Source organism: Miscanthus floridulus, chromosome 5 (assembly GCF_019320115.1).
Source record: "Miscanthus floridulus cultivar M001 chromosome 5, ASM1932011v1, whole genome shotgun sequence".
Taxonomy (NCBI): Eukaryota; Viridiplantae; Streptophyta; class Magnoliopsida; order Poales; family Poaceae; genus Miscanthus; species Miscanthus floridulus.
Window position 1 is genome coordinate 28,623,501 of NC_089584.1, and position 26,822 is coordinate 28,650,322.

Genomic DNA, 26,822 nt, shown 5'->3' on the forward strand with positions numbered 1-26,822 from the left:
TGGGGACAGATGGAAGCTTGGATAGCAATGCTAGTGGGAACATGGTGGATCAAAAGATGTATCGGTCTATGATTGTAAGCCTACTCTATGTGACCGCATCAAGGCCGGATGTGATGTTTAGTGTATACATGTGTGCTAGATTTCAAGCCTCACCAAGAGAGAGTCACTTGAAGGCAACAAAGAGAATATTGAGGTACTTGAAGCTTACACAAAAAATGTGGGATTGTGGTATTCCAAAAGAGCAAGATTTGAGTTGATAGGATATTCGAACTCTGATTATGGGGATGCAAAGTTGAGAGAAAGAGCACATCGGGTACATGTCAACTATTGGGAAGATCACTTGTGTCTTGGTCATCAAAGAAGCAAAATAGTGTAGCACTTTCAACCACCGAAGCGGAGTACATTTTGGCCGGTAGTTGTTGTGCTCAATTACTTTAGATGAAGGCTACTTTGAGTGACTTTGGAATAAAATTCAAACAAGTGTCATTGCTATATGACAATGAGAGTGCCGTGAAGCTCACCAATAACCCAGTTCAACATTCAAGAACAAAGCACATAGATGTTCGTCATCATTTCATAAGAGATCACCAACAAAAGGGGGACATTTGCATTGAAAGTGTGGGCACTGATGATCAACTTGTTGATATTTTCACCAAGTCACTTGATGAGAAAATGTTTTGCAAGTTAAAGAATGAATTGAACGTACTTGACTTCTCAAACATGTGTTGATGCACCCCCATATATAACATGCCTCTCCTTCAAACAAAGCAAGGTAAAGTTGATTGACATATCATTCATCCATTGTTAAGGACTTGTTTAGTGCATCTAGTCATTCCTCACATGTCTTACGCTCATTCATGAAAATCAAATGAATTTGATACTTGTATGGTACCACTATTGCTTGTATGCTTGAAATGATCTAGTGGTAGCATATGCCATGCTTGTGGGCTTGTAAACCTAGTGTTTAATCTAGAAAATAAGCTATAAGTGTTTAACTCAACATAGTGCATGATAACCCTTATTTAGAGGTGTGAAGAAGCTTGCCCTTGGATGTTTAACTCAACATGGTGCATGATAACCCTTATTTGGAGGTGTCGTGAAGCTGAATCACATTGCTAAAAGAAAGCAAGCAGAGTCTTTTCAGCCATAGCTTCAGAAACTGGTGTTAAGCTTCATCTTGATTGGTTTGATTGTGATTGATGGAATTTGTTGATGAATCAGAAAAAATCCTACAATACCCTGTATAAGATATGAACAAAGACAAACAAGGGTAAACCTGTTAAAGCAGAGGTATAAAGTTATGATACCATCTATAAGTATTTATTTGATCAATTCTCTTAGCCTTGTGCCCCTCTCTGGCAACGGCGCTAGAAATGCTTGTTGGCATTCCTTAGCATCACCTTAATACTAAGCTGTCATCCCTAGCAATGATGCTAGAAATGTGTTGGTTTGGTAATTATTAATGACACTTGTAAATTAAGAGAAAATCATATATATATATATATATATATATATATATATATATATATATATATATTAAGTATCCACGAACGCACAGATAATATACCACTGTAGTATTTCACCTAGTAGTATACCAGGTATCGTTATTTATATTTTCCGCAGGGAGGAGCTATGGGGTGGCAAGAGATATTGATAAATATGCATACTTATGACAAGATCATTAACTCTCATGCTATAGCAGGGGTAAGTCGAATGATAAATAAATGATAAGTGTAAGGCATTGGTAGTATTCCAAAGATAAAAATAGATACTCATAATATACTATGGCTACGCAGAAGATTAATTAAGAGCAAAAGATTCCTAAGTCATTTCTTATTTACTAAGTCTTTTGTACACCCAAGTATATATACTCTCATCTATAGCATAACTAACTCTGTATCTATGCATCAGGAACATTGCTAAGGAAGATAAAGAACAGAGCTTGTCTCCCTTGGCAACCAGGTTCTATTTGCTCTATAAAAAGGGAGTGGACTATAAAGGACTCAATGGAAGTGTCACATTCGCGATCTACCATATGACCCAGAGTGTAGAATGCATCCGCAGGTAAACAATATTTAAGCACCACGCTTACATAATGTCGACCACTTAACCCACTCGAGTATTGAGCTAAGTGCTTTGCGAACATATGCATATATTCATCATCAATCATGACTATATCAAGCATACAACTAGAGCAAACTAGGAACATAATAAATAGCAACATAATATTAAAGTAGCACAAAGTCATAAATATAGAGATACAATGGCTATACCAGTCTCTAGACGGCAGATCCGGAATCCTGAGCAATAGCCCACACTCAATTTGAACCTTGCTAGCTAGCCTATACTAGAACTTTGAAGAATTAGAGCTCTATTCTCTTCTCTCTGGAAACCCTAATTTTTTGTCTACTCTTGACTTATGTAATGCAGATCTCTTAAGGGAGGGGGTAGGGGCTGGTATATATAAGCCGGAGCGTCCATTTTGAGCCCTCGGATCAAATCGACTTGAAAAAACGACGGAGATGCAATCCTTAAAGCGGTGGAGAACCAACTTTCGAAGGAGGGGCTAACAGGTGGGCCCTAGAGCCAGTCGACCTGCAGGTGGGGCTGGCCTGGTGGTGCCTCGGCCTCCACTTTGGTATGGTATCTTCTTGAATCATCTGGAACCTTCTGGGGTAGTTTTCACTGCGAATAAGTGTGATTTACTTTGACGATTTGATCCTCCTTGATGGTTTTCTAGATAAACCCTGCTGAAAACACAGATTCACCAAAACTCATGGAAATTGTCAGTTTAAACCCCTAAGTCTATGTTGGTGTTCATTTTCATGCATGATTTCAAGTTATGTTGACGGTTCTTGATAGATGATAACTACCGTCAGCAATCTATCCTTAATTAGCAACCAGAAAAAGACCTTATGTTTTGGCTGACAGTTACTTTTCCTAAGCCATTTATATGTTGGATGAATGTCAGAGTGCCCTACCAAAATTTTATAGACCTTGGCAGAAGCAAAGATGCTAGAACCCCAGCTATAAATCCACTTACCATTCTCATCATTCAGTGTAGATGCATCAATCAGACTCTGAACATTCTGCATCTGCTCAAAGGCAATCTAAGAGAGGGGTAGCTGAAATAGGTCTGTCAGGTATCCTGATTGAAAGCCCCCTTTACTATAATAAGCTTGTTAACAGCAAAAATGAAGTGCTCAGGCATTCAGAGGGTCAGGGACTGATTGGCCCATCTATCATGCCAGAAGAGAGAGGTTTCTCCATTATGAATTTGAGGCATAGCAATGTTCTTAAAGTCAGGAAAGAGTTTTAGGTTGTCTCTCCACCAAAAAGACCATTTTCTTATGTGACTTGGTAGCTTTCCATTTCTGTAATGCTTTTCCCATACCAACTTTACCTAAGGGAGGTCTAATCTGTTAAAAAACTTGTGGAGATCCTTTGTTAACAGGGCCTTGTTCTGCTTTTCAATGTCAAGCACACCTAACCCACCTTCATCTTTTGGCACACATACCATTTTCCATGCAGCTTTTGGTGGCTTTTTTGCATTGATATCAGAATCTCTCCATAAGCAGTGTTTCCTGTATTTGTCAATTTCCTTAATGATACTTTTTGGTAGAACAAGAGAACACATAAAGAATGTTGGCTGGGCAGTGAGCACAGCATTAGTAATTTGCAATCTCCCAGCTTGGTTTAGAAAAGAAGAGATCCCAGTCAATCTTCTATCACATTTAGTTACAAGGGGCAGAAAATCATGAGCTATTGGCCTGTCAATGCTTAATGGGAGACCAAGGTAAGTGAATGGAAGGCTTCCTTTTGAGCATCCAAAGGTCCCAGCCAGGATGTCAAGCTTTTTCTTCTGACACATTGATGGGGACCATCATTGACTTATTGAAATTGATCTTGAGCCCAGTGGAAAGGGAGAAACTGTTCAGTAAGGATTTTAAGAAAAAAAAGCTGATTGACATCACCTTCAGCCACAATCAATGTGTCATCAGCATACTGAATAACAGGAAAATCATTTGTTGATGTGGTTGGAATTGGAAGTCTGAGCAACCCCATATCTTTGGCCTTGTTGATCATGGACTGTAAGAAGTCTGCTGCTAGTACAAAGAGTAGGGGGGAGAGTGGATCACCTTGTCTAACACCCCTCCTGCAGTGGAAAGTCTTTCTAGGTACTCCATTCAGAAGAACAGTTGATGTTCTAGAGGAAAAGATGGTCTACATCAAATCCAGCCACCTTTGCCCAAAACCTTTTGCTTCCATGAGGGTGAGCATAGCTTGATGTTCAATCTTGTCAAAGGCCTTCTCAAAATCAAGCTTAATGATTACTACCTCTTTTTTTGAATGATGACAAAGATGGAGGTACTCAAAGGACCAAGCCAAGCAGTCTTGAATTGTCCTGCTCTTGATGAAGCCATACTGGTTTCTGTGAATTAATGAGGTTAAGGCTGCAATCTATTGGCAAGAATTTTGGTGATCAACTTCACTGAGGAATTTAACAGTGAGATGGCCTGAAATCATTAACAGCCCTAGATCCATCAGTCTTGGGTATGAGGGTAATGTAGGAAGAATTAATACTCCTTAGACAAACAGAGTTTTCAAAGAAATCATTACATAGATCATAGAAATCTTGCTTAAAGACTGGCCAACATTTCTTCAGAAACTCATTATTAAATCCATTCGGCCCTAGGGATTTATCATTTGGCAGAGCCTTTATGACATTGTTAATCTCACTTTGAGTGAAAGGTTCCTCTAGCAGGTTTAGATTATCCATACTCTGGATAAAAAACCTGGATCCACTACAAAGCCATTGAACTCATATGTGCCAAGCCTAACCTTGAAATCTTCCCATAAAACTTGTTCTTTCTCTCTGTGATCACTGACCATTGTCCCCTCACTGTTTATGAGCTCACTAATTAGGTTTATTCTATGCCTGATGGTTGCATTAGCATGGAAAAACCTTGTCCCAGCATCTCCTAGTTTTGCCCATTTAATTGTTCCCCTTTTTCCAGTATATCCTCTGTTGCTCCAGAAGTTCTAGCAGATGGTTCTTCAGACTTTCTTTAAAATTCCACTCTTCAATACTTAAGTCTCTGTATTCCCCTAGAACTTCAATGAATTGCAGGACTATTCTACTATTTGTGATGAGAGTTTTCAAACCTGTTTTTGCTGCATGCCAATCTTTCAATTTACTTCTCAAGGACTTAAACTTTGTTGTTAATGATTTAGCCCTGTCAGAGTGATGGTTAGGGGTGGCCCAACATTCAGCAACAATTTTAGGAAATTAATCACTCATCAGCCAAAAATTTTAAAACCTGAAGACCTTACTTCTTGGGATCACAGTGGAAATAGAGATGATACAAGGAGTGTGATCAGATGGTGCCATATCTAGAGCGTTAACAGAGGTGTTTGGATAGGAGAGTGTTCAACTGCTAGATGTGAAAACCTAGTCCAATTTTTCCAGCAAAGGGAAAGGCTACATATTTGACCAAGTATATTTCCTTCCTTGTAAGACAATTTCATTTAATCCCAACAGACTGATTGCTTCATTAAATAATAGCATTTCAGGAGGATTTCCTCCTGGCTAGTTTCTGTCTTCCTGTCTTATTAAATTAAAATCCCCCAAGATGAGCCAATCAACATTATCAGGCATTTGAATTTCTTTCAACCAGTTAAGAAATAAAACCTTGGCTTCAGCAGTACAGGGGCCATATACACATGTTAACACCCAATAAGCATCATTATGGGTAGAAGTGAATTCCATGGACAAACAGTAATCATTACTGAAAATCTTGTTACTAGAAAAGAGTGAGCCATTCCAGGCCACAAGAATGCCCCTAGATGCCCCATTAGAGGGGAGAAACTCAAAAGCATCCAAACTATTTAGACAGATATGTTTCAGAAACTGAGAATAAAAAACATCTTTGTTTGTCTCCTGCAAACAGACAATATCACAAGAGGATTGCATGATCTTGTCCTTAACTGCATTCCACTTCCAACTGGCATTAATGCCTCTAACATTCCAAGAAAGGACATTCCAATTTCTATAATTGTTCGAATTCATGAATAAACTAATGATAACTGACTATCAAGCACAGCAAGGTTCACATCTTAACTCTGACATTAAGTCAACAGAGTTACAAAAGCAATCAGACAAACTACTAATTTTCAAAAGCTATAAGGGCCAGTCCCTTCAGCAATTTCCTTTGGGCTTCTTGCCATCTCCCATCCCTTTCCCCTTGCCATCAGACTCCTCTTGGTTGTCCTTTTCTTCAGAGCTTGCTCCTTGTCCTTGGGTCCTGCTACCTTCTTCTTCTTGGAAACAGGCTGGTTCTTCTTCCCCTTTTTGAGGACAACATCCTCCAGATGCTCAGGGTTCATCTCAAAAAACTGCGTGACCAAATTTCTGATCAGTTTGGAGGACAATGTTGGGGGTGAAGGGAAACATGCTAGGCATTTCTTATCAGAACAAATTGAGGGTTTGGACCCATTGTACACAGTTTTAAGTCTTGGGCTTCTTCTTACCTCACTTTCGACCACTAGAGCCCTTTTCCTACTTAAGTGCTTTTTTGCTGAAGACTGCTGCTCCACAATGTCACTGGTTTCCTCCTGAACCTCTTCTAATATCAAGCTAGCCATCTTGCCTTTTTCTGTATTATAAGAGGAAGAGGATGAGCAGGGGAGGCCCTTGCTGGTGGGACAAACTTTGGGTAAAGTATAATGAACTTAGCCTCCCATACCTTTCAGACAGAGTGTAGCCTTGGAGATAGGAACTCCTTGGCCCAGTAGAAGTTTTCTAGTGACATGAGCATAACAGTAAAGAAATTGGCCCACTCAGCTGCGATGCTAACATGAATAGAATTTGGGTTACCTGGACTGAAATAAGTTGCCCAAATCCTAGTAGCTTCTGTAGTTTTCCTCCTTTCCCAGTCAGCAAAGGCAAGATCTGGCCCATCTTGTTGAATTAGCACCATTCCTACATTGAGCTGAATGTTCCCATTTCCTGGCCCATGCTGGTCTGGCCCTGCATCTTGATCATCTTGGCCCTCCATCAAATCTTCCGGGAGGTTAACCTCATTGAAATCCACAAGCTGATCTAGAGGAATTTCCTCATCAATGAGATTCACATGGTTTACAGGTAAGAAGGGGACCTGCATCTGCATCTCATCATCTGCCAGGTTCATTAAATTCTGCTCATCGGGTGCCAGCTCAGGAATATTTTGAGCTAGGATGATCTCTTCAACCATGTTATTCCCTTCCATCAAATCATTCAGCTCTAAGAAATCTCCCTGAGGTGGCTGCACTGGGTTCAGAATGACTTCTTGGGGATTGTCTTCTTGCTGCTGATCAGGGAGATTTAGGTCAATCTCCATTAACTGCTGAAGTTCAAAATTTAGGTCCTGGGCCACCATCGGCTGTCCAAAGTTCTGTTGTTGTTGCTGTTGCTGTTGCTGTGGCTGAGGCCATGGGTCTCAGTTGTCATTCTCAGGCTTCTGATTCTGCTGGTCCTGTTGATCTTGCTGCTGTTCCTGATCCTTGTCCTGCAGTTGTGGTCCAGCACCAGGCTGCCCCAGCCCAAAAAAGGCAAAGGGAGCACCATCCCCAATTAGAAGTTTAGGGACTGGGTCCTCATCCTGAGGGCCACCACCAAGAAGATTATGCTGTAGGATTTCACACTGCATAGTCCAAGAATCGCTTTTGAACCCCTCAGACTCAGAGAAAACTATGAAACGCGGTATAGACTGCAGGTCAATCACACGTGCCCTTATGATCACTCTAGTCAACCTCCTCTCTTCCTCTAGGCAATACAGAAATTTACCAAAAGAGCCAATAGCATCCTGATAGTACTGCTCCTCTTGGTAATCAGGGGGAAAGCCCATCAACATGGTCCAGCATTCAGTATTGAAATGAACCCTACTCTAATTTCTTCCCTCATTGTGCTTGACACAGGTGAGGGAAACATTATCAAAAGGGATTGGGCCCTGCTGGATAAGCACATCTCTGTCTAAAGCTCTATCGAAACGCACATAGGCATGACCCAAGCAACATGGCTGAATGTCCGTGATCACTATCGTTCTACCATGAAAGAACTCCCTCAAGACCTCATCAACAATGGTGAAATCAAGGATATTACCCGGCAGTGGCGCGGTGGTAACGATGGCGAGGTCCTCATCCTTCTTGGCTGCCTTTCTTGAAGCCACCGTGTAACACCCTAAAATATCAACTGCAAATTAGTAATTAAATTGAGCATTTATTTGATTTTCTATGCATTTTAACCTAGGCCAAATAATAAATTTTGGTTAATTAAAATTAACTATAAGGTTTAAAAATATGTTTGTTGCATTCATGCCGAAGCATACTGTTTTTTGTTGAGTGTAGGGTTAACTTGTTTGAGGATTAAATTCAAATTTCATTTGAATTTGATCAATTTTCAAAGCTATAGAAATATAAAAGGATTTTCTTTTAAAAACTTCTTTCTCCTATCTAGCCCAACTCCAGAATTGGCCCAGCCTCCTTTGCGCACTTGGCCTAGCAGCCTTGGCCTGCTGGCGGCCCAGCTCGCGCCTCCCATCCTTCCCTTCCTCGCACACGTGTCCCGCTCAGCGCCGTCGTTCCGCGCCTTGGCTTCGCTCGCACGCGCGCGCCCGTAGCCCACTATCGCGGCCCGCATCGGCCTGCTACCGCGCCCACGCAGCGCTCCACTCTCTTCCTCTCGCTGCGATGCGGGACCCGCCCGTCAGCCGCTCGCGCTCCTTTCCTTTCTTCACCGCCTGGTGATGGCGCTGCCGTCTATGGCAACACACCGCCGCGCCCGCGCCCGCATGGAAGGGGCTCGCAAATCCATGATTCGTAGTCCACGCACTTGTTTTCCTTCTACCGCAATGCCCCTCTCCCCTATAAAGCCCGTAGCCGAGCCCTCCCTCTCTCCCTTCTGTTCGCCGCAACCGAGCTCGCATTGCCACCGTCGTCTGCCTGCTCCGGTGCCCAATCAACGCCTCCGACGCACCCCGAAACTTCGCCATCACTCACCGCGACCGTAGGTGCCCTTATTCCTTCGTTTTGGCCTCGGATTGCACGAGATTACCCTAACCCGTGATCCTTTTCTCTCTCCAGTTCGCCGCCGCCGTTGACCTGGTTCCCTAGAGCTCTCCCGGACACCGCGACCACTTCCATCGAACTCGCGGTGAGACGCTTGACCTACCCGTGCTCTCCGTTCGGTAGATGAGGCCCTGGAACACCGTATCGGCGAGTTCTAGTCACGCTGGCCATGGCGCTGCCACGGGACCATCGCCTCGACATGTTCCCCGCCCTAGGTTTGCACTTCATTGAGTTCACGTGAGCCGGTGCTTCATTTCCGTGGGTTTGGTTTCGATCGGGATGGTCCGAAACACCATACCAGCGTTTGCCATGGCGCTCGGCTCACCGCTGGTCATGGCGGGCTTGCCGGAGATGCTGTGCAGCCAGCAAGGGATCTCCCGTTCGTTCCTCGCCGTTGGATCTACGCGGACGGCTCTAATTAGAGCATACCCTTTAGGGTCTTAACCGGTCCACCGTGGACCCGTGGTCACGGTCCACAATGCCGCGTCAGCGCACACCCACGGACACGTGGTGCACCGCACCAACCAGAGTAGGCCACATAGCCATCCAGTCAGCCGGCGACGCGGTCAACTATGACCCGACGGGCGATTTTGTAGAGTAGCCCCTCGGTTTCCAGTGAATCAACCCGCGGTCTAGTCCAGTTCAAAAGAGTTACTTTTCAGTCCTGTTTTTATTCATTTTAGCCCCTGTAGTTTTTGGAAATAGTGTGCGCCGTCCATAATACGTTTAAATTCATATTTTAATTGATTTAATTCAAAAATAAGTTTGGTTTATTTACAGAAATGCCATTGGAACCTTATTTCATGCATAACTTTTGTGTTTTTAGTCCGATTTGAGTGATTCTTTCGTTCACGTGTTCGTAGCAGTACGTAGATTAGTTTTATAAGCTTTTCAGTCTATGTTTCTACTGTTTGGTATACTATTCTAATAGAAGTCTATTTGTATGCATGTAATGATTGGAATGGATGCTTGATTGGTGAATTGGAACACGTTTAGAGGGTGAGCAGTTCGTGGTGACTGAGGATCAGTAGGAGGATCAGTAGTACCAGGAAGAGAACTTTGAGGAAGGCAAGTGTAGCAAAGGCCCCTTGTACCTATGAACTTTACAGTTCATATTCATGCATGTGTCTAAATTTGAATTACCCTTAAGGACTTTATCTAGATTATTATTTGTACCACATATCCTTGTTACCTATGGTTTGGGATGCATTGCGGATAGATGCTGCAGCGCTCAACATAAAATAATTGTTAAACATGACTAAAGGTATTATGCAATATGTTAAAATGGAGCTTTTTAGCAACAACTAGGGGGCTAGAGTACGGGGTTGAGTGCTCTAGTGCCTCTCCATAGAGACTTAATCATAAAGCGGCCACCCAGGAGGTTTCGTACAACCCCGAGTGTCATATGGCTCTAACTTTAACCTGTTAACTAGATTGTACTAGCTCGTCTGTAGCTTTCTATAAGGGCAAGAGGGGGCACTAGTTGGTATGTTTTCTTTCCTGCTAGGGTGTGTACCGTGCCGCGACCACGCGGGCCACTCCTAGAGGAGGGCCACATACGGCTAGATGGCTGAAACCTTAGCAGCTACGACTTGTTAGTGCGACTAGCGAAGGGTTACATAGTGAAACCCTGCCACACTTTCTAGGTAGAGGTGTTGTGGGCTTTGCAAACCCCGACATTGGGAATCATGGCTCGGTGGGTAAAGTTGTACAATTTCTTCAGAAATATTTGACTTGTTATAACATCCGTGCTCACAGATACGAGCGATCTAGATCCTTCATGATTAGTGGTTACTATGGATGGTTGGGAATTGATATAATCTTGATTATACATTAATATCACTTGGGATTTGGGATTATTCACTAAAGTAGTGATTCAGGATGCTAAAACTTGAACAACTAAAATTGCGAACCACAGTGAAACCGTGTCTAGCCTTTGAGCCTCATAGATCCCTTTGATATACTTGCTAAGCATAGTGAGCTTACACTTGCTTTACATTCAATGAAAATCTCGGATGGGTAACAGATAACGTGTATGAAGAGTTTCCAGAGGATGTCCAGGACTACTAGGATGATGTTCACCAGTTGGAGTCCCTATGACAATTTGGCTTTAGTTTTCTACTGTGTAATAATGTTGCCAATGAGCAAGACTATGTATTAACAGTATGATGAGATATGCGATGTAATAAAGTACTTTACTTTGATATTATTACAATTTGATGGTATATGTGTGTTTGGACATTCTAGGCGCACATATATGAGTACTTGATTGTGCTATGCAAAATTGGGTGCGACAAATTGGTATCAGAGCTATAACTGACTGTAGGACGATCAACCTAGTTAGAAACGGACGTTTTTAGGATCACATTATCTTTATTTTGCTACCTTTAATTTACTATAAAATTTTGCTTATATTATGTCCTTTATCTGTTGCAAAAATTATCTTTATCTAATACTCAACCTTTTCAATCTTATAGATGGCCCGCACCAAGCTGACACCCCGCAAGCATACCATTGTGATGCCAACAAGGAGGACAAGGTTCACACTTGGCAAGCGCATTCCTGCACATCTAGTGGAGGCTCTGAGGAGCATGGAAGAGGAACTGCCTATGGAGGTTCCCATGGAGGAACCTCTGGAGGACGTGATGGAGGATGAACCCATGGATGAAGAGACGAAAGATGGACCCATGTTTGAGGAGCCTATAGAGATAGAAGAATCTGAGGAGGAGCCTATGGAGGAAAATGGACAGGGTGGTCAGGATGGAGCTGGTGACCCTGATGATGGTGATGATTCTGACAGTTCTGATTCAGATGATGGGGGTAATGATGGTGGTGATGGAGATGGTGGAGATGATGGTGGTGATGGTGACGGAGATGGATGTCGCAGAACCGACCAATTTATAAGAGTATAAGTACAATGGCAGCCCGCAAGCAGTCGCACTGTCATACTTGAACCCATATAAACCCGGTAGAAGTTGGGTGATGTCCTATCACCTGCGAGATATAGGTGGATACCGGAGCACGGTTGGCTATATTTGCTATCGTAGAACAGAACCATGGGGTAAAAGAAAATTGAGACCGGGCGGGATGACGATAGAGAAGCAATAAGACATGGAGGTCTTGGGTGTGGATCTATCCCCGTCTGTGTCGATTAAGGACCGTACCATTGTTGGCACTTCTAACAAGATTGAACACATGCCTCTCACTTAGCTGGCCGGATAACTTGTTCCGACCGCGAAGTCGAGTAATTCAACTCAGGCCAGGACCCGTTCTGTTGTGTGCTCCTTTCGGGGAACGATCAGACTAAGCCCAAGGGCAGGCTTGGCCTGAACATCCTAGCATCTGGTGTTCCAGATTGTGCGGTGTGGTACGGACCCGCGAAATGTGTACCTGAGTTGTACCAAAGGTGACCTAAGGCTATCGTGGCTGGTAGACCTGGGTTTGTGTTAGGAATAAATTCCCAGCTGGTTGAAATCGATTCGAATCGCCGTCTCTCCCGAATAATGAGAAACTTGGCTAGTCCCAACATCGTAGTAACTGTGTTATGAAACATGATGGTTCGAATGAATATGGAAGTACAATACCTGCTATGGTTACTATTGTATGCTTTTAAATGATATACCACATGTTTGGCACAGGATAGTTGCTAATTTAGAAATGGATAGTTATAATTAACTTGATAAAGGTATCGTAATGGTCCAACTACGTTAATTGCTTTTATGCAAAATGTTGTCAATCTACGTCCACTTATACAGCCTTGCATAATCCTTGGAGTCATTTTATTTCTGGTTTATGACGGATAAGTCTAGCTGAGTACCTTCTCGTACTCACGGTTTTATTTCCCATTGTTGCAGATGGCACTGTGTATCACGGTTATTGCAAGAGTTGCTTCTATCCCGCTGTGGATGAGGAGTAAGCCTTGGGCAGGCTTCTTTATTAATTCCTATCTTTGCTTTTGTGGACCGTGATCCTACTTGGCACTGTATCAAACTATGTTGGAAACTTTATTTTTGAACTTAATTGCTTCCGCTTTATCTATGAAACTCGGTTTGTAATAACTTTTATTCGTACTCTGATGATGAAATGTATCGGTGAACTTTATGTAATATGTGGCATGTATGTTGAATCCTGTACGATCTTGGTTGTTGTAAATCGTTTATCGAGACCCGTCGTGGTACTCGACGGACTACCGGGTTTATATGGGTTCAAGTATGACAGTGCGACCGCTTACGGGCTGCCATTGTACTTGTACTCTTATAAATTGGTCGGTTCTGCGACAGCTGGCATCAGAGCAAGATTCAACGTTAATTGTCACAAGTGTATTTAAAACAAAAGTTTTTGTTTTCCAAAAAACCCTTCTCTAGCAACTAATAGTTATATAATAGGTATTTGAAATCTAAAGTGTGCCAATGATCACTTTCCTTATGCCCAAATTAAGGACTATTAGGTGGCTATTTAAGTACTAACATGGGGGTTTTTACTTCGTCATCCATACGGTGTGCTATAGTATGGATGTCATTCACTTGAGTGGTAATGTATGGATCAAATGCCTCTATGCCAAGGTAAGATGATGAGTGTATGACCGCAAGATGTGAGCGTGCGGTCGGGGAGAGTTAGCTTTGGTATGGCTATGTATGCATGCTTGCATGTGTATATGGTACGTATTTAATTGTGGGTTTAAATTATTGTCGGGTAGCTTGATACGGAAGTATATGTATGGGTATACATATATGGAAGTATTTACAACTATATTCTGCATATTTCATTATGGGTTTAGGGCTGAAATGGAATTTTATGCCGGTACACTAACAACGAAATGTGTAGCTCGACTAGTTACGCTATATATGAGAGAACGAATGTATGCCACCGTGTCTACCGTTAGAAACAAAATTTTCCTAAGTTTGTGAGGACGTACGGAACAAGCATGCATCATGATAATTACCATTCACATAATTAAATTGTTCCTCCCCTTATAAAATTCTTACTTGGTTATGTAACTCTTATCCATTATGGCATTGTCTCACCAAGTGGTACATGTTAATGGTGCAGATGGCACGCACAAAGCAGACCGCTCGCAAGTCCACCAGAGGCAGAGCTCCTAGCTGTCAGCTTGCTCCATGTACCCATCAACGTCATACGTTTCTTGGAGAGTTTGGGATGCCTACACTCTTGTGGAGAGTGCTCAGCTATGTAGGCTATCCTGATGGAATGGAGCCCCGCTACTTCTGGGCGAATGAGCAGTTAGGGGAAGGTCTCTTGGTTACTGTGGAGGCCGTTGTTCGTCCCCGAGGTGACGATTCTGAGTGGACAGGTTGGTGTTATGAGTCAACTGGTAGGACTGCTGAAGAAGCAGCTGGCAGGGCAGCCTTTGGGATCCTGAGGGATATCATGGATCATTTTCCTCAGGAGCTAGCAGCCGCTTTGGTTGGAGTCTTTCCGAGGGGCAACCCCTCCACTGACTCATGGCAGCAGGCAAGAGGAAGACCCTTGGAGATTGGTGCAGCAGAAGGGCAGAACAGTGATAACCCTGCCATGAGCGCCATGTTCACAGTGATGAGAGTGTTAGATGGAGTAGAAGGTAGCCTCAGACGTGTGTCTGGTGCTCTTGGTCATGCCCGCGAGGATCGACGTCAGCTTCAGAGGGAGCATGACACCGAGATTGAGAGGCTCAATGTAGAGATGGCTCAGTTAACTCATCAAAGGAATGCAGCCTGGTCCAGAGAAGATGTTCTGAGAGCTCGACAATTTGAGCTAGAGCAGCAGCTGGCCAATGCGGAAGAATACAACGATAACCTACATGAGGAAGTTCATCTACTGAACAACCAGCTCCACCCTTATGTTCCGCCTGGAGCCGCGGAGATGGATCTAGAGGAGGACGAGGAAGAAGAAGAAGTGGAGCCTGAAGAAGGGGATGATCCTACATCTGACCTCGATAGTGATCATGATGAGGATTAGATCGCTTAGTACCTAGTGGAAGGACCAATGTATCACCTTTATTCATGTAATGGACCTGTAGCTCGAATTTGGTAGCAGTAATCTGACTATCATGTAATGTTGTTAATCGCACGACTATCGCACGTTTGGTTGAACATCAATGCAATTCCAGTCCTTTGTCGGTAATCACAATTTAAATTTACATGCGTTATGAACGCGATAAGTGGTCAAATTGGGGATGTCATGTTGCGAGAATGAATTGTTATGCCTCTATTTTTATTGTGATTTTGAGAATTTTCTCCAGTAATTTCAGTTTGGCATGAGTACATAATTCATCTGCAATCTCTTGACATCAACCAATAATCGCTTATTGTTGCAACTTCGCAGATGACGCGCACCCGTGCTGGCGCTGGTGGCAGCTAGGACGGCAACCATGATGACTTGCCACCCCCACCGCCGCCGTCTGCTCAGGAGTTCTTTACCCAGTTCCTGGGGAGCTAGAGGACAATGGAGGAAGCTTTGCGCCTCATCGCGCAAAACACCGCTCGTGGCCACCCACATCAACCAGGGGCCGAGCCAAATCAGCACAGTACATTCAAGGAGTTTCTGGACACGAAGCCTCCAATCTTCAAGGTGGCTGAGGAACCACTGCAGGCTGACGAGTGGCTAAATACCATTGAGTAGAAATTTCGTCTGCTAAGGGTCACCGAGCATCTGAAAGCTGAGTATGCTTCTCATCAGCTGCAAGGACCAGCAAGGATCTGGTGGACACATTTCCTGTCGTCTTTGCCTACTAACGCGCGAGTGACCTAGGAATAGTTCAAGCTGGCTTTTAGGGGACATCATATTCCCCCGGGCCTAATGTGCATGAAAGCCGCTGAATTTATGAGGCTCACTCAAGGAACAAAGACTCTCATAGAATATATGCACGCATTCAACAACCTTTCCAGATATGCTCCCGGTTTTGTGGATACTGAGGAGAAAAAGATAGAGAGTTTCAAGCGAGGTCTGGGTACCAAACTGATGAAGACCATGGCCAATTCTAGGTGTGCCACGTACAATGAGTTTATTAGTGATGCCTTGACCCAAGAAAACCACAACAACATGCATGCAGTTGCTAAGGGTCGCAAGAGGGCATATGAGGCCGGTGCCTCTGGATCTTTCCAGTCAAAAGCGCCTATCACAGCTAGGCCACCATTCCATCCACCTGCACCCAAGTTTAGGCCTCCACCACCTAAAGCTCAGAATAACAGGCCACAGAAACCATTCCGTAAGGCGTTCACTATTGCCTTACCAAAAGGAAATGGCAGTCAGGATAGCTCCACAGGATTCAGAAATAATCAACCATGTTTCAACTGCAACCAACTGGGTCATTGGTCCAAGGAATGCCCCCACCCTAAGAAGAATGGCAACCAGAATCAGAACAATCAGAGGCAGGCGAATGCCAGGGCACGTCAGGGACACGTGCATTATACCGCTGTTGAAGAAGTGCCCGCCGGAGAAGTTGTCACGGCTGGTATGTTTCTCGTCAACAAGCATCTGGCTGTTGTTTTATTTGATTCGGGAGCTTCTCATTCATTTATGAGTCAAGCATTTGCATCTAGACATGATCAAGAAATAATTGAAGTAAGTAGAGGGGGTTATAACATAAGTTCAGCAGGGGGTACTGTTACTACCAAAAAGATAGTCAAAAATGTACTCATCTCTATACAAGGGAGGGAGTACACAACAGATTTGATAATATTGCCCGGGTTATCGATAAGTGTAATCTTAGGCATGAATTGGATGAAGGATCATGGTGTTCTTATTGACACTAGCACCCATACTATTATGTTGAGAGAACCCACGGGAGGGAATGCTTTTCTAGTACCACTCTCCCACGATTTCGAACCCCAACATTTAGCTTGTGCTATCCAAACCACCACAATATGTGATATCCCAGTGGTTTGTGAGTTTCCGGATGTATTTCCAGAAGAATTACCAGGTCTACCATCGGATAGGGACGTGGAATTTAAGATCGAGTTAGTGCCGGGTACGGCACCCATATCAAGAAGGCCCTATAGAATGCCACCCAATGAGTTAGCGGAACTTAAGGTTCAATTGCAAGATCTATTGGACAAGGGTCTTATCCAACCTAGCTCATCTCCGTAGGGATGTCCAGCCTTGTTTGTGAAAAAGAAGGACAAGTCACTGAGAATGTGTGTAGATTACAGACCACTCAATGCTGTGACCATCAAGAACAAATATCCATTGCCCCGCATCGACATCTTATTCGATCAGCTAGCGAAGGCAAAGGTATTCTCCAAAATTGACTTGAGATCGGGTTACCATCAGATAAAGATCAGACCGGAGGATATACCTAAAACTGCTTTCTCTACTAGGTACGGCTTATACAAGTATTTGGTTATGTCTTTCAGACTAACAAATGCTCCAGCCTACTTCATGTACCTAATGAACTCGGTATTCATGCCCGAACTTGACAAGTTCGTGGTTGTGTTTATCGATGATATATTAATTTATTCAGAAAATGAGTCAGATCATGAAGAGCATCTGAGGATTGTCCTATCCAGATTGAGGGAGCATAAGCTATATGCCAAGTTTAGCAAATGTGAATTTTGGTTGAGCAGAGTACCTTTCTTAGGTCACATTTTATCAAGAGATGGAATCTCTGTAGACCCATCAAAAGTACAAGAGGTCATGGATTGGAAAGCCCCAACTTTGGTTCATGAAGTTCGGAGTTTTCTAGGGTTAGCAGGATATTATCATCATTTCATTCCAGATTTCTCAAAGATAGCTAAGCCTATGACCAGACTACTTCAGAAAGATGAGAAGTACAAATGGACACCAGAATGTGAAATAGCTTTTCACACCCTCAGAACCTTGTTGACTACAGCACCTGTGCTAGCACAACCAGACATTGAAAAGCCTTTTGATGTATTTTGTGATGCATTGGGAATAGGTTTGGGATGTGTGCTTATGCAAGAAGGAAGAGTTATTGCATATGCTTCTCGGCAATTGAGAAAACATGAAGTCAACTACCCTACACATGATTTGGAACTTGCAGCCGTTGTTCATGCATTAAAGATATGGAGACATTACTTGTTGGGCAATGTATGTCATATCTATACTGACCACAAAAGTCTCAAGTATATCTTTACCCAGCCAGAACTAAACATGAGACAACGAAGATGGTTGGAATTGGTTAAGGACTACAATTTAGAAGTGCATTACCATCCGGGTAAAGCAAATGTAGTAGCCGATGCACTTAGTCGAAAGTCCCATGGCAACACTGTGGAAGCATTGTTGGAAGACGGATTCAACTTGTTATATCCTGCTGTACTACACAATATCACAATCAGTTGTTCACTTGAGAGCAAAATCATAGAGCTACAGCAGACGGATGTAGGAATAAGTCACATCAAGAGAAAAATGCAAGAGCAAGAAACCAAACATTTTAGATTGGACGAAAGAGGTGTATTATGGTTTGAGGACCGACTGGTGGTACCAAAAGACCGTGAGCTAAGGAATCAAATTTTTGATGAAGCTCACTCGTCCAAATTGTCTATCTATCCGGGTAGTAGTAAGATGTATCAAGATTTGAAAACCTGTTTTTGGTGGACTAAGATGAAGAAAGAGATCGCAGCCTATGTTGCTAGGTGTGATAACTGTAGCAGAGTAAAAGCTGTCCATATGAAATCTGCCGGACTACTTCAGCCATTGCCTATTCCAGGATGGAAATGGGAGGAAATCAGCATGGACTTTATCACAGGCCTTCCAATGACGCCACAAGGTCACGATTCAATATGGGTTATTGTTGATCGTCTCACCAAGTCAGCACACTTTATACCCGTGAACACACGGTATATAGTGGGAAAATACGCTGAGATATATGTTTCCCAGATCATGAGACTGCATGGAGTACCTAGGACTATAATCTCAGATCGAGGACCACAGTTCATAGCTCGTTTCTGGGAGCACTTATACCAGGCTTTGGGAACCAAGCTAATCAAAAGTTCGGCATACCATCCGCAAACTTCAGGACAGACAGAGCGAGTGAACCAAATCCTATAAGATTTACTTAGAGCTTGTGTTATATCTTCAAAAGGTTCATGGGAGAAATGGTTACCTTTAGGTGAATTCTCCTATAACAACAGTTATCAAGCGAGTATCAAGATGGCTCCATTTGAAGCCTTGTATGGCAGGAAATGAAGAACTCCATTGAATTGGATTGAGTCCGGTGAAAGGAGATACTTTGGTATTGACTTTGTCAATGAAGCCGAAGAGCAAGTACATATCATCCAACAACATATGAAGGCAGCTCAATCGAGGCAGAAGAGTTATGCCGACAGAAGAAGAAGACCACTGACTTTTGAAGTGGGTGACTATGTATACTTGAGAGTATCACCCATGAAAGGTGTGAAAAGATTTGGGATGAAAAAGAAGCTTTCACCAAGATATGTAGGGCCATATAAAATTTTGGAACGAAAAGGAAATGTTGCATATAAGTTACAACTTCCACCAGAGATGAGTGCAATATTTGATGTGTTCCATGTTTCTCAGTTGAAGAAATGTCTTCGAGTACCTGAAGAAGCTATTGCACCCACCAACGTGCAGCTGCAATCGGATTTGACCTATGAAGAAAAGCCAATTCGAGTATTAGAGGAGATGGAGAGAGTGACACGGAGTAAGATTATTAAGTTCTATAAGGTGGTGTGGAACAATCATAGTGAACATGATGCTACGTGGGAAAGAGAAGATTATCTACGAGAAGTTTATCCCGCCTTTTTCCAAGAATGGTAGGTCTTGCAAATCTCGGGACGAGATTTTTATAAGGGGGAGGGGCTGTAACACCTCGGGTGTTAGCCTTGCATAACTTGACTTGCATAACATGAGCATGATCATCAAGCATTCATAAACAAGCATTTACCATTGAAACATTGGATTGAAACATCTGCAACGTTTGCTTGTTATCGCATGTTTCTTAAACATATGCAACTTTTCTCGTTATTTCATGTCTCCATGTATCTATGCATAGGATCATGAGTGGACACATGTACTTGGTGGATGGGAGTCACACAAACATGTAGCAACACCTAGGTTAGCAAATAGGACTTTGTTAATGGTCACATTTCATGAACCAACACTTAAGTTCATGTGATTACACTAGCTAGCCCTATGAGTGACTACTACATGAAATGATTGAATGACCTTGCAAATTGCTTAAACATGTTTAGAGTATCATTATGAACAACTTTGATATTCATGGTTAGGGGTAAAAAGGTCATTAAGCCATGCTTTGATGTGCATCATCTTGTAAATGTGACATGTTTGACCAAGTTTGAACTAGGTGTTAGAGACCTTGCATGGAGGAGATCACTAAAGTAAAGTTGTAGTATTTGACATAAGGAACAACTTTTATTTTTGGGTCATTGACTGATTTAGCTTCTAACATGCTTGAATTGGTCTCACAAAAATCAGAAGAATCAAGATTTCAACACTTAACAAAATTTTTCTAAGTCTTGTTCACTGACAGTCTGACAGCCTGACTTTGGAATGAAATAACTCGAGCTTGATTGAGTGTTGGAGCATGATCCTTTAATAACAATTGGAGATGGTACTTAGGGCTATAATTTTCGTTTAAAAAGCATTCACTAAATCACCCTGTATCGACGGCAAATTCAACTCGAAATCATGTCGTTAGGCTCGGTTTTGGCTTAACTGACGAACTGAATGGAGAGCTTCAGTGGCCGACTGGTTCAGACCTTGGCCGCCGCGTGGACGCGAGGTTGGCCGCGCATCGCCGGCGCCCTACCCAGCGTGGCAGAGCCTAGCCAGAGAGCGCATTTAAGTCACCTGCGCTCGCCCGCTCCCTCTCGTGCTCACCATTTTCATTTCCTCGGCCTCATTTCCTCGCCACAGCAGCAGCCAAGCTCTTCCTCGCCTCCGCCGTCGCCATAGCCGCGCCAAGCCTCGCTGAGCCGCCCATTCGTCACCACAGCGGCACCACCGTCACCCCAGCAACTCTCGGTGTCCCCCCCATTGCCCGCTGTTCTAGCTTGGTAAGCCACCGTAGCGCGCAACACCTCACCGGAGCTCCGCCGCTAGCCCCGTTACCGTGGCCACGTCGCCTCCGTCCACCATTGGCCGTGATAGCTTGTGGTATAGGATCGCCGTGGTCTAGAGATACTCGTCCACGCCTTAGTTGGAGCCACCATAGCTTCCACCGGCACCTCGCCATCGTTCAGCGCCACCGCTCTGCCATGGCCGCCGTCGTCGTCACTAGCGTCGATGATAGGGCCGGGCAAGTAGTGCAAACGATGCGCCTCGTCGAGTAGATCATACCATGAAGACCTCACCGCCGGCGAACTCGCCGGCGACGAGCCATGGCCACGCAAGCTTGCGCAAGCGCCGCTGCTCTGTTTTGTGTCGCTGACGCGTGGGTCCAACTGACGCGTGGGTCCCTGCTGTCAGCGACCCTTTATTCTAAAGCTAGTTCAAATATTCCAGATTTGAGTGTGTTTTGTAATTTTTAGATCTCTAGTTTGGTAGCTTCAAAAATTGTGAAATAAATTTGGTAGTGTTCCTTAGGAAGTGTAGTATTTAGGAAAAATATGTTCTTGACATTTACAGTAAAAAATTTTGGAGATTTAAATAGAGATTTGAAATGTGCTTTTGAATGCATGCAAATTTGTTTATTTTATATCTAGAGTTCCTGTGCTCCAAAAATTTTGAAATTTTTGTGGTAAGCTAGCCTTAGCATATATGAGCTCTGGTAAAAATTTGAGGATCAGTGCATGCATAGATTTGTAGTTATAGATTTTTATTTTATAAATAGTTAATCCTTGTATGAATTTTTATAAATTATTTATGAATCCAAAATTCATGAAATTTGTTGGGGGTAATCCTAGTACCATAAGTATGCTAAGAAAAATAGGAAATCTGTTGCTTGACACTTTTTAATAGGGTTTTCCATTTATGCTATTTCAAGCCTTGCTGCCTTGCCATTTTTGTATAGTATGTTCTACTTGGCAAAATGGCATGAAACTTTTACAGTAGTCCTTTGAGAGCATTAGTAAGGCACTGTAAATTTTTGAGAATTTATGAAGTACATCTGGTATATGTTTATTATTTAACCTAAAAATCTAAGTAAAATAATAAAGGCATTTAAATAAATAGTTTGGGCTTCACCATTATATTATCTTAAATGTATTTGGTATGCTTAAACTGTTGGTAGATTTTATGTTGTCAAATTTTGACTGATTACATGAAGTAGAAGTATTGTTACTTTGTATTGCAAATTGAATAGTTTCCGGATAGATTCTGGAGTTTGATGAGTTGCATGTTGAAAATGATGTGTACTGTAAAAATGGTTAATAACAAAGTTGTAGAGAATTTGATAAGCTTTCCAGAAAGTCTAGGATCACTGTATTTAGATTAGTAGAACTCCAGTTATGAGTGAAACAAGTAGCTGCTCTTTTGTGGTATAATCAATGCATTGTGGAAGTAGATAATTAAATAATCAAGAAGAGATATGCACCTACTCAATAAACATGATGCACTTGTTAACATATATGCATTCGTAATACTTATGCCATATTCATGCATCTAGGATCAGAGGAAGAGATAACGTTGCTGGAATTCGAAGAAGCAGAGGAAGGGGACCAGCAGGAGAATCCGCAATTCGCAGCTCCCGAAGGCATGGAGCAGAACCCTGAAGAGCTTCCGGAGTGCCCTGACCACCGCCCTACTTCCTTTCTGCAAGGCAAGCCTCGGAGCATTCTAAGTCTCCTAGTAATTTACAAATGTTTACTTAAGTACTTATGATTGATGCATTAGGTTATAAGAGTTGAATGGAACCACTTGATGCATATAAATTCCTTGTCCAGATATTACACCTTTAACCGGTATAGGTCCAGGATCGAATATATGCTTAGCCATGCTTAGACCGGTAGAAGTCGGGTGATGTCCTGTCACCTGTGAGATATAGGTGGATACCGGAGCACGGTTGGCTATATTTGCTATCATGGAACAGAACCATGGGGTAAAAGAAAATCGAGACCGGGCGGGATGACGATAGAGAAGCAACAAGACATGGAGGTCTTGGGTGTGGATCTATCCCCGTCTGTGTCGATTAAGGACCGTACCGTTGTTGGCGCTTCTGACAAGATTGAACGCATGCCTCTCACTTAGCTGGCCGGATAACTCGTTCCGACCGTGAAGCCGAGTAATTCAACTCAGGCCAGGACCCGTTCTGTTGTGCACTCCTTCCGGGGAACAATCAGACTAAGCCCAAGGGCAGGCTTGGCCTGAACGTCCTGGCATCTGGTGTTCCAGATTGTGTGGCGTGGTACGGACCCACGAAATGTGTACCTAAGTTGTACCAAAGGTGACCTAAGGCTATCGTGGCTGGTAGACCTGGGTTTGTGTTAGGAATAAATTCCCAGCTAGTTGAAATCGATTCGAATTGCCGTCTCTCCTGGATAGTGAGAAACTTGGCTAGTCCCAACATCGTAGTAACTGTGTTATGAAACATGATGGTTCGAATGAATATGGAAGTACAATACCTGCTATGGTTACTATTGTATGCTTTTAAATGATATACCACATGTTTGGCACATGATAGTTGCTAATCTAGAAATGGATAGTTATAATTAACTTGATAAAGGTATCGTAATGGTCCAACTACGTTAATTGCTTTTATGCAAAATGTTGTCAATCTACGTCCACTTATACAGCCTTGCATAATCCTTGGAGTCATTTTATTTCTGGTTCATGACAGATAAGTCTAGCTGAGTACCTTCTCGTACTCAGGGTTTTATTTCCCATTGTTGCAGATGGCACTGTGTATCACGGTTATTGCAAGAGTTGCTTCTATCTCGCTGTGGATGAGGAGTAAGTCTTGGGCAGGCTTCTTTATTAATTCCTATCTTTGCTTTTGTGGACCGTGATCCTACTTGGCACTATATCAAACTATGTTGGAAACTTTATTTTCGAACTTAATTGCTTCCGCTTTATCTATCAAACTCGGTTTGTAATAACTTTTATTCGTACTCTGATGATGAAATGTATCGGTGAACTTTATGTAATATGTGGCATGTATGTTGAATCCTGTACGATCTTGGTTGTTGTAAATCATTCATCGAGACCCATCGTGGTACTCGACGAACTACCGGGTTTATATGGGTTCAAGTATGACAGTGCGACCGCTTGCGGGCTGCCATTGTACTTGTACTCTTATAAATTGGTCGGTTCTGTGACAATGGAGGAGACGGTGGAAATGATGGTGATGATGACCATGATGCACTACTAGCTCAGGGGTGGACTGTGGAGATCCACTATGATTTAGAGGGCGATGCCTACTACCACCCCAAGCTTCTCTCACTTGTATGTCGCTACCACACCAGGTGCACTATGTAGTACAGGACGGAGCATTGGACCCACCCTGACTACACCGGCTTCTGGGAGACAGAAGTGTACATTCGTGAAGGGAGTTGGGTGCGCTACATCCATCGTGCCATCACTGCACGGCTCACACATGCAGCCGCCATCCAGGATGCTGCTCGACAGGCGTTGGTGGTCAACCACGACCGCCACTTCGACAACATTGCATGGGAGGAGGATCATTATCTTCCCCACCATCGGAGCGGCCAGTCTACTTGCAACATTGCTGCACCACTTAGAGAGGTGAACCCTAGGCTTAGGCCTACCTTGATGAGCTTGGCCTAGACCAACACCGACTTTGATCAAGCCTTGGATGAGCTAGATGTCATGGGGATGGCATACCTACAGCTTGCCCATGAGAATGCTACATTGAAGCAACATCAAGGAGGTCTCGATGTGAAAGGGCCATGTGTTCCTGCTCAGTTGCCCCCATGGAACAGAGGAGAATTTGGAGACCCCAACACCAGCACCAACATCGACCCATAGGAGGATTTTTCAAAATATGTAATAAACACGCATAGATGTGCGAGAGTGTGTTCAGTTTCTTTTTCTTTTAATGGTTGAACAATTGTCATTTGAATGGTCAGATGATTGTCATGATGAACAATATTTAATTTGGATTTTTGACATGATTATGATGACTTGTGGGCATGTCCATAGTCATTTAGTTAAGATTAAGGCTTAAGGATGATATGAATAAATAGTTGGGTTTCTTTATATCTTGTTGTCCATTCTGTAACATTCTGAGCAGTCCACCTTTATCAGTTCATATCTCATGTTCTAGATGTCCAATGGTTATGAAAATTGTATGGAGATAAGTATACTTTTACATGTTTCTTTTGGCTCTAGAATCACCACACTACCTATTATGAATTGTGAGATACAGCTGTTGTAAGTTGATATTTCTGTGCTGTCAGAATTCTAGAGCAATACTACTTGTTGTCTGTTTTTGCCTGATTAAACGTCAGAATCTGAAAAAGTGTTCTAAATGAAAGTTGTAGAGAATTTCCTAAGCTTTCCAGAAAGGTAAAATTAGCCTTTAGATTATAAACATAGAGTGAGATATGCTCATTTTACTGCACTGCTATTTGTCCAACTCGTCGGAAAGTTTAGAACAATTATCTTCTTGTATACCCTATATATATCTCTTGTCTTGATCTTATGATACCTACCCTCATTAGGCCATTATCTCTTAAAGGTTATATACTTTGGACATATGAGACATATGATATATCTACAGATGGTGAACACCAGGAGGAACAACCAGGGAGGCGAGGACCTACCACCACCACCTCCTATCACTATAGAGCAGCTGATGACGATGCAAACCCAGTTGCTTCAGTAGATGGCTCAGAACATGTAGAATATGGGGAATGGGAATGTACCCCCTCAAGTCAGAGACAAGAGGGGAGAGTTTCTAAAAGGACATCCACCTGTCTTCAAGCATTCCACTGACCCACTCCAAGCCAATGACTGGCTACGTGCAATCAAGAGGCAACTTGAGATTGCACAATGTGATGACAAGGAGAAGGTTTTGTATGCTTCTGGACAGCTGTAGGGGGCTACACTTGATTAGTGAGATGCTTTCCGCTTTGGCCGTACTGAAGCTAATCCCATCACTTGGCCAGAGTTTCGCAGTGCCTTCCGCTCTCATCATGTACCTGCTGGGTTGATGAAGCTGAAGAAGAAGGAATTCTTAGCTCTCAAGCAGGGGATCATGTCTGTTGCAGAGTATCTTGATAAGTTCATACAATTATCATGGTACGCACCTACTGAGGTGGATGATGATGAGAAGAGGTTGGAGCTATTCATGGAAGGTCTGAATGATGGTCTCTAGTACCAACTGCTGTCTCATACCTTTGCTAGTTTCCAACAGCTAGTGGACAAGGCCCTGGTTATAGAGAACAAGCGCCGCCAAATGGAGGACAAGAGAAAATTCTAGGGGTAACAGCAAGGGAGTAAATCTCGTGTCCGCACTGCTCCTTAGCAGGCTTACCCACAGCAGCGCTATCAAGGTCAGGCCAATCTGATCAACCACAACCAATAGCCACAACGTGCACAGCAGCAACAGCAATAGTATAAGGCACCAATCCAGCGCCAGCAGCAAGCCAACAATGTTCCTGTGAAGAATACTATCCCTAATGCTCCATAGAAGAATGGCACACGAAAGGCGCCAAATGTAGTTAATGATAACAGATGCTTCAATTGTGGAGAACCAGGACATTACTCCAACAGATGCCCCAAGAGGACGGCTAACATGCAGCAGAACTATGTCTAGGGAAAAGTCAATCATGTAACTGCAGAAACAACTTAGGAGCCACCTGATGTGGTGATCGGTACAT

The 26,822-nt window shown here is 43.1% G+C and overlaps 1 protein-coding gene across 1 annotated transcript; it reads left to right on the top strand.

The window, feature by feature from the left end:
* The first annotated feature begins 11,582 nt into the window (after positions 1-11,582).
* On the top strand, positions 11,583-12,017 carry LOC136454459 (uncharacterized). Its single transcript, XM_066454878.1, has one exon. The coding sequence runs from the start codon at positions 11,583-11,585 to the stop codon at positions 12,015-12,017; it is 435 nt and encodes a 144-aa protein (XP_066310975.1).
* Positions 12,018-26,822: the final 14,805 nt, after the last annotated feature.

Coding starts and splice junctions, on each gene's coding strand:
- LOC136454459 (XM_066454878.1), top strand. CDS start 11,583: ATGGCCCGCACCAAGCTGACACCCCGCAAGCATACCATTGTGATGCCA.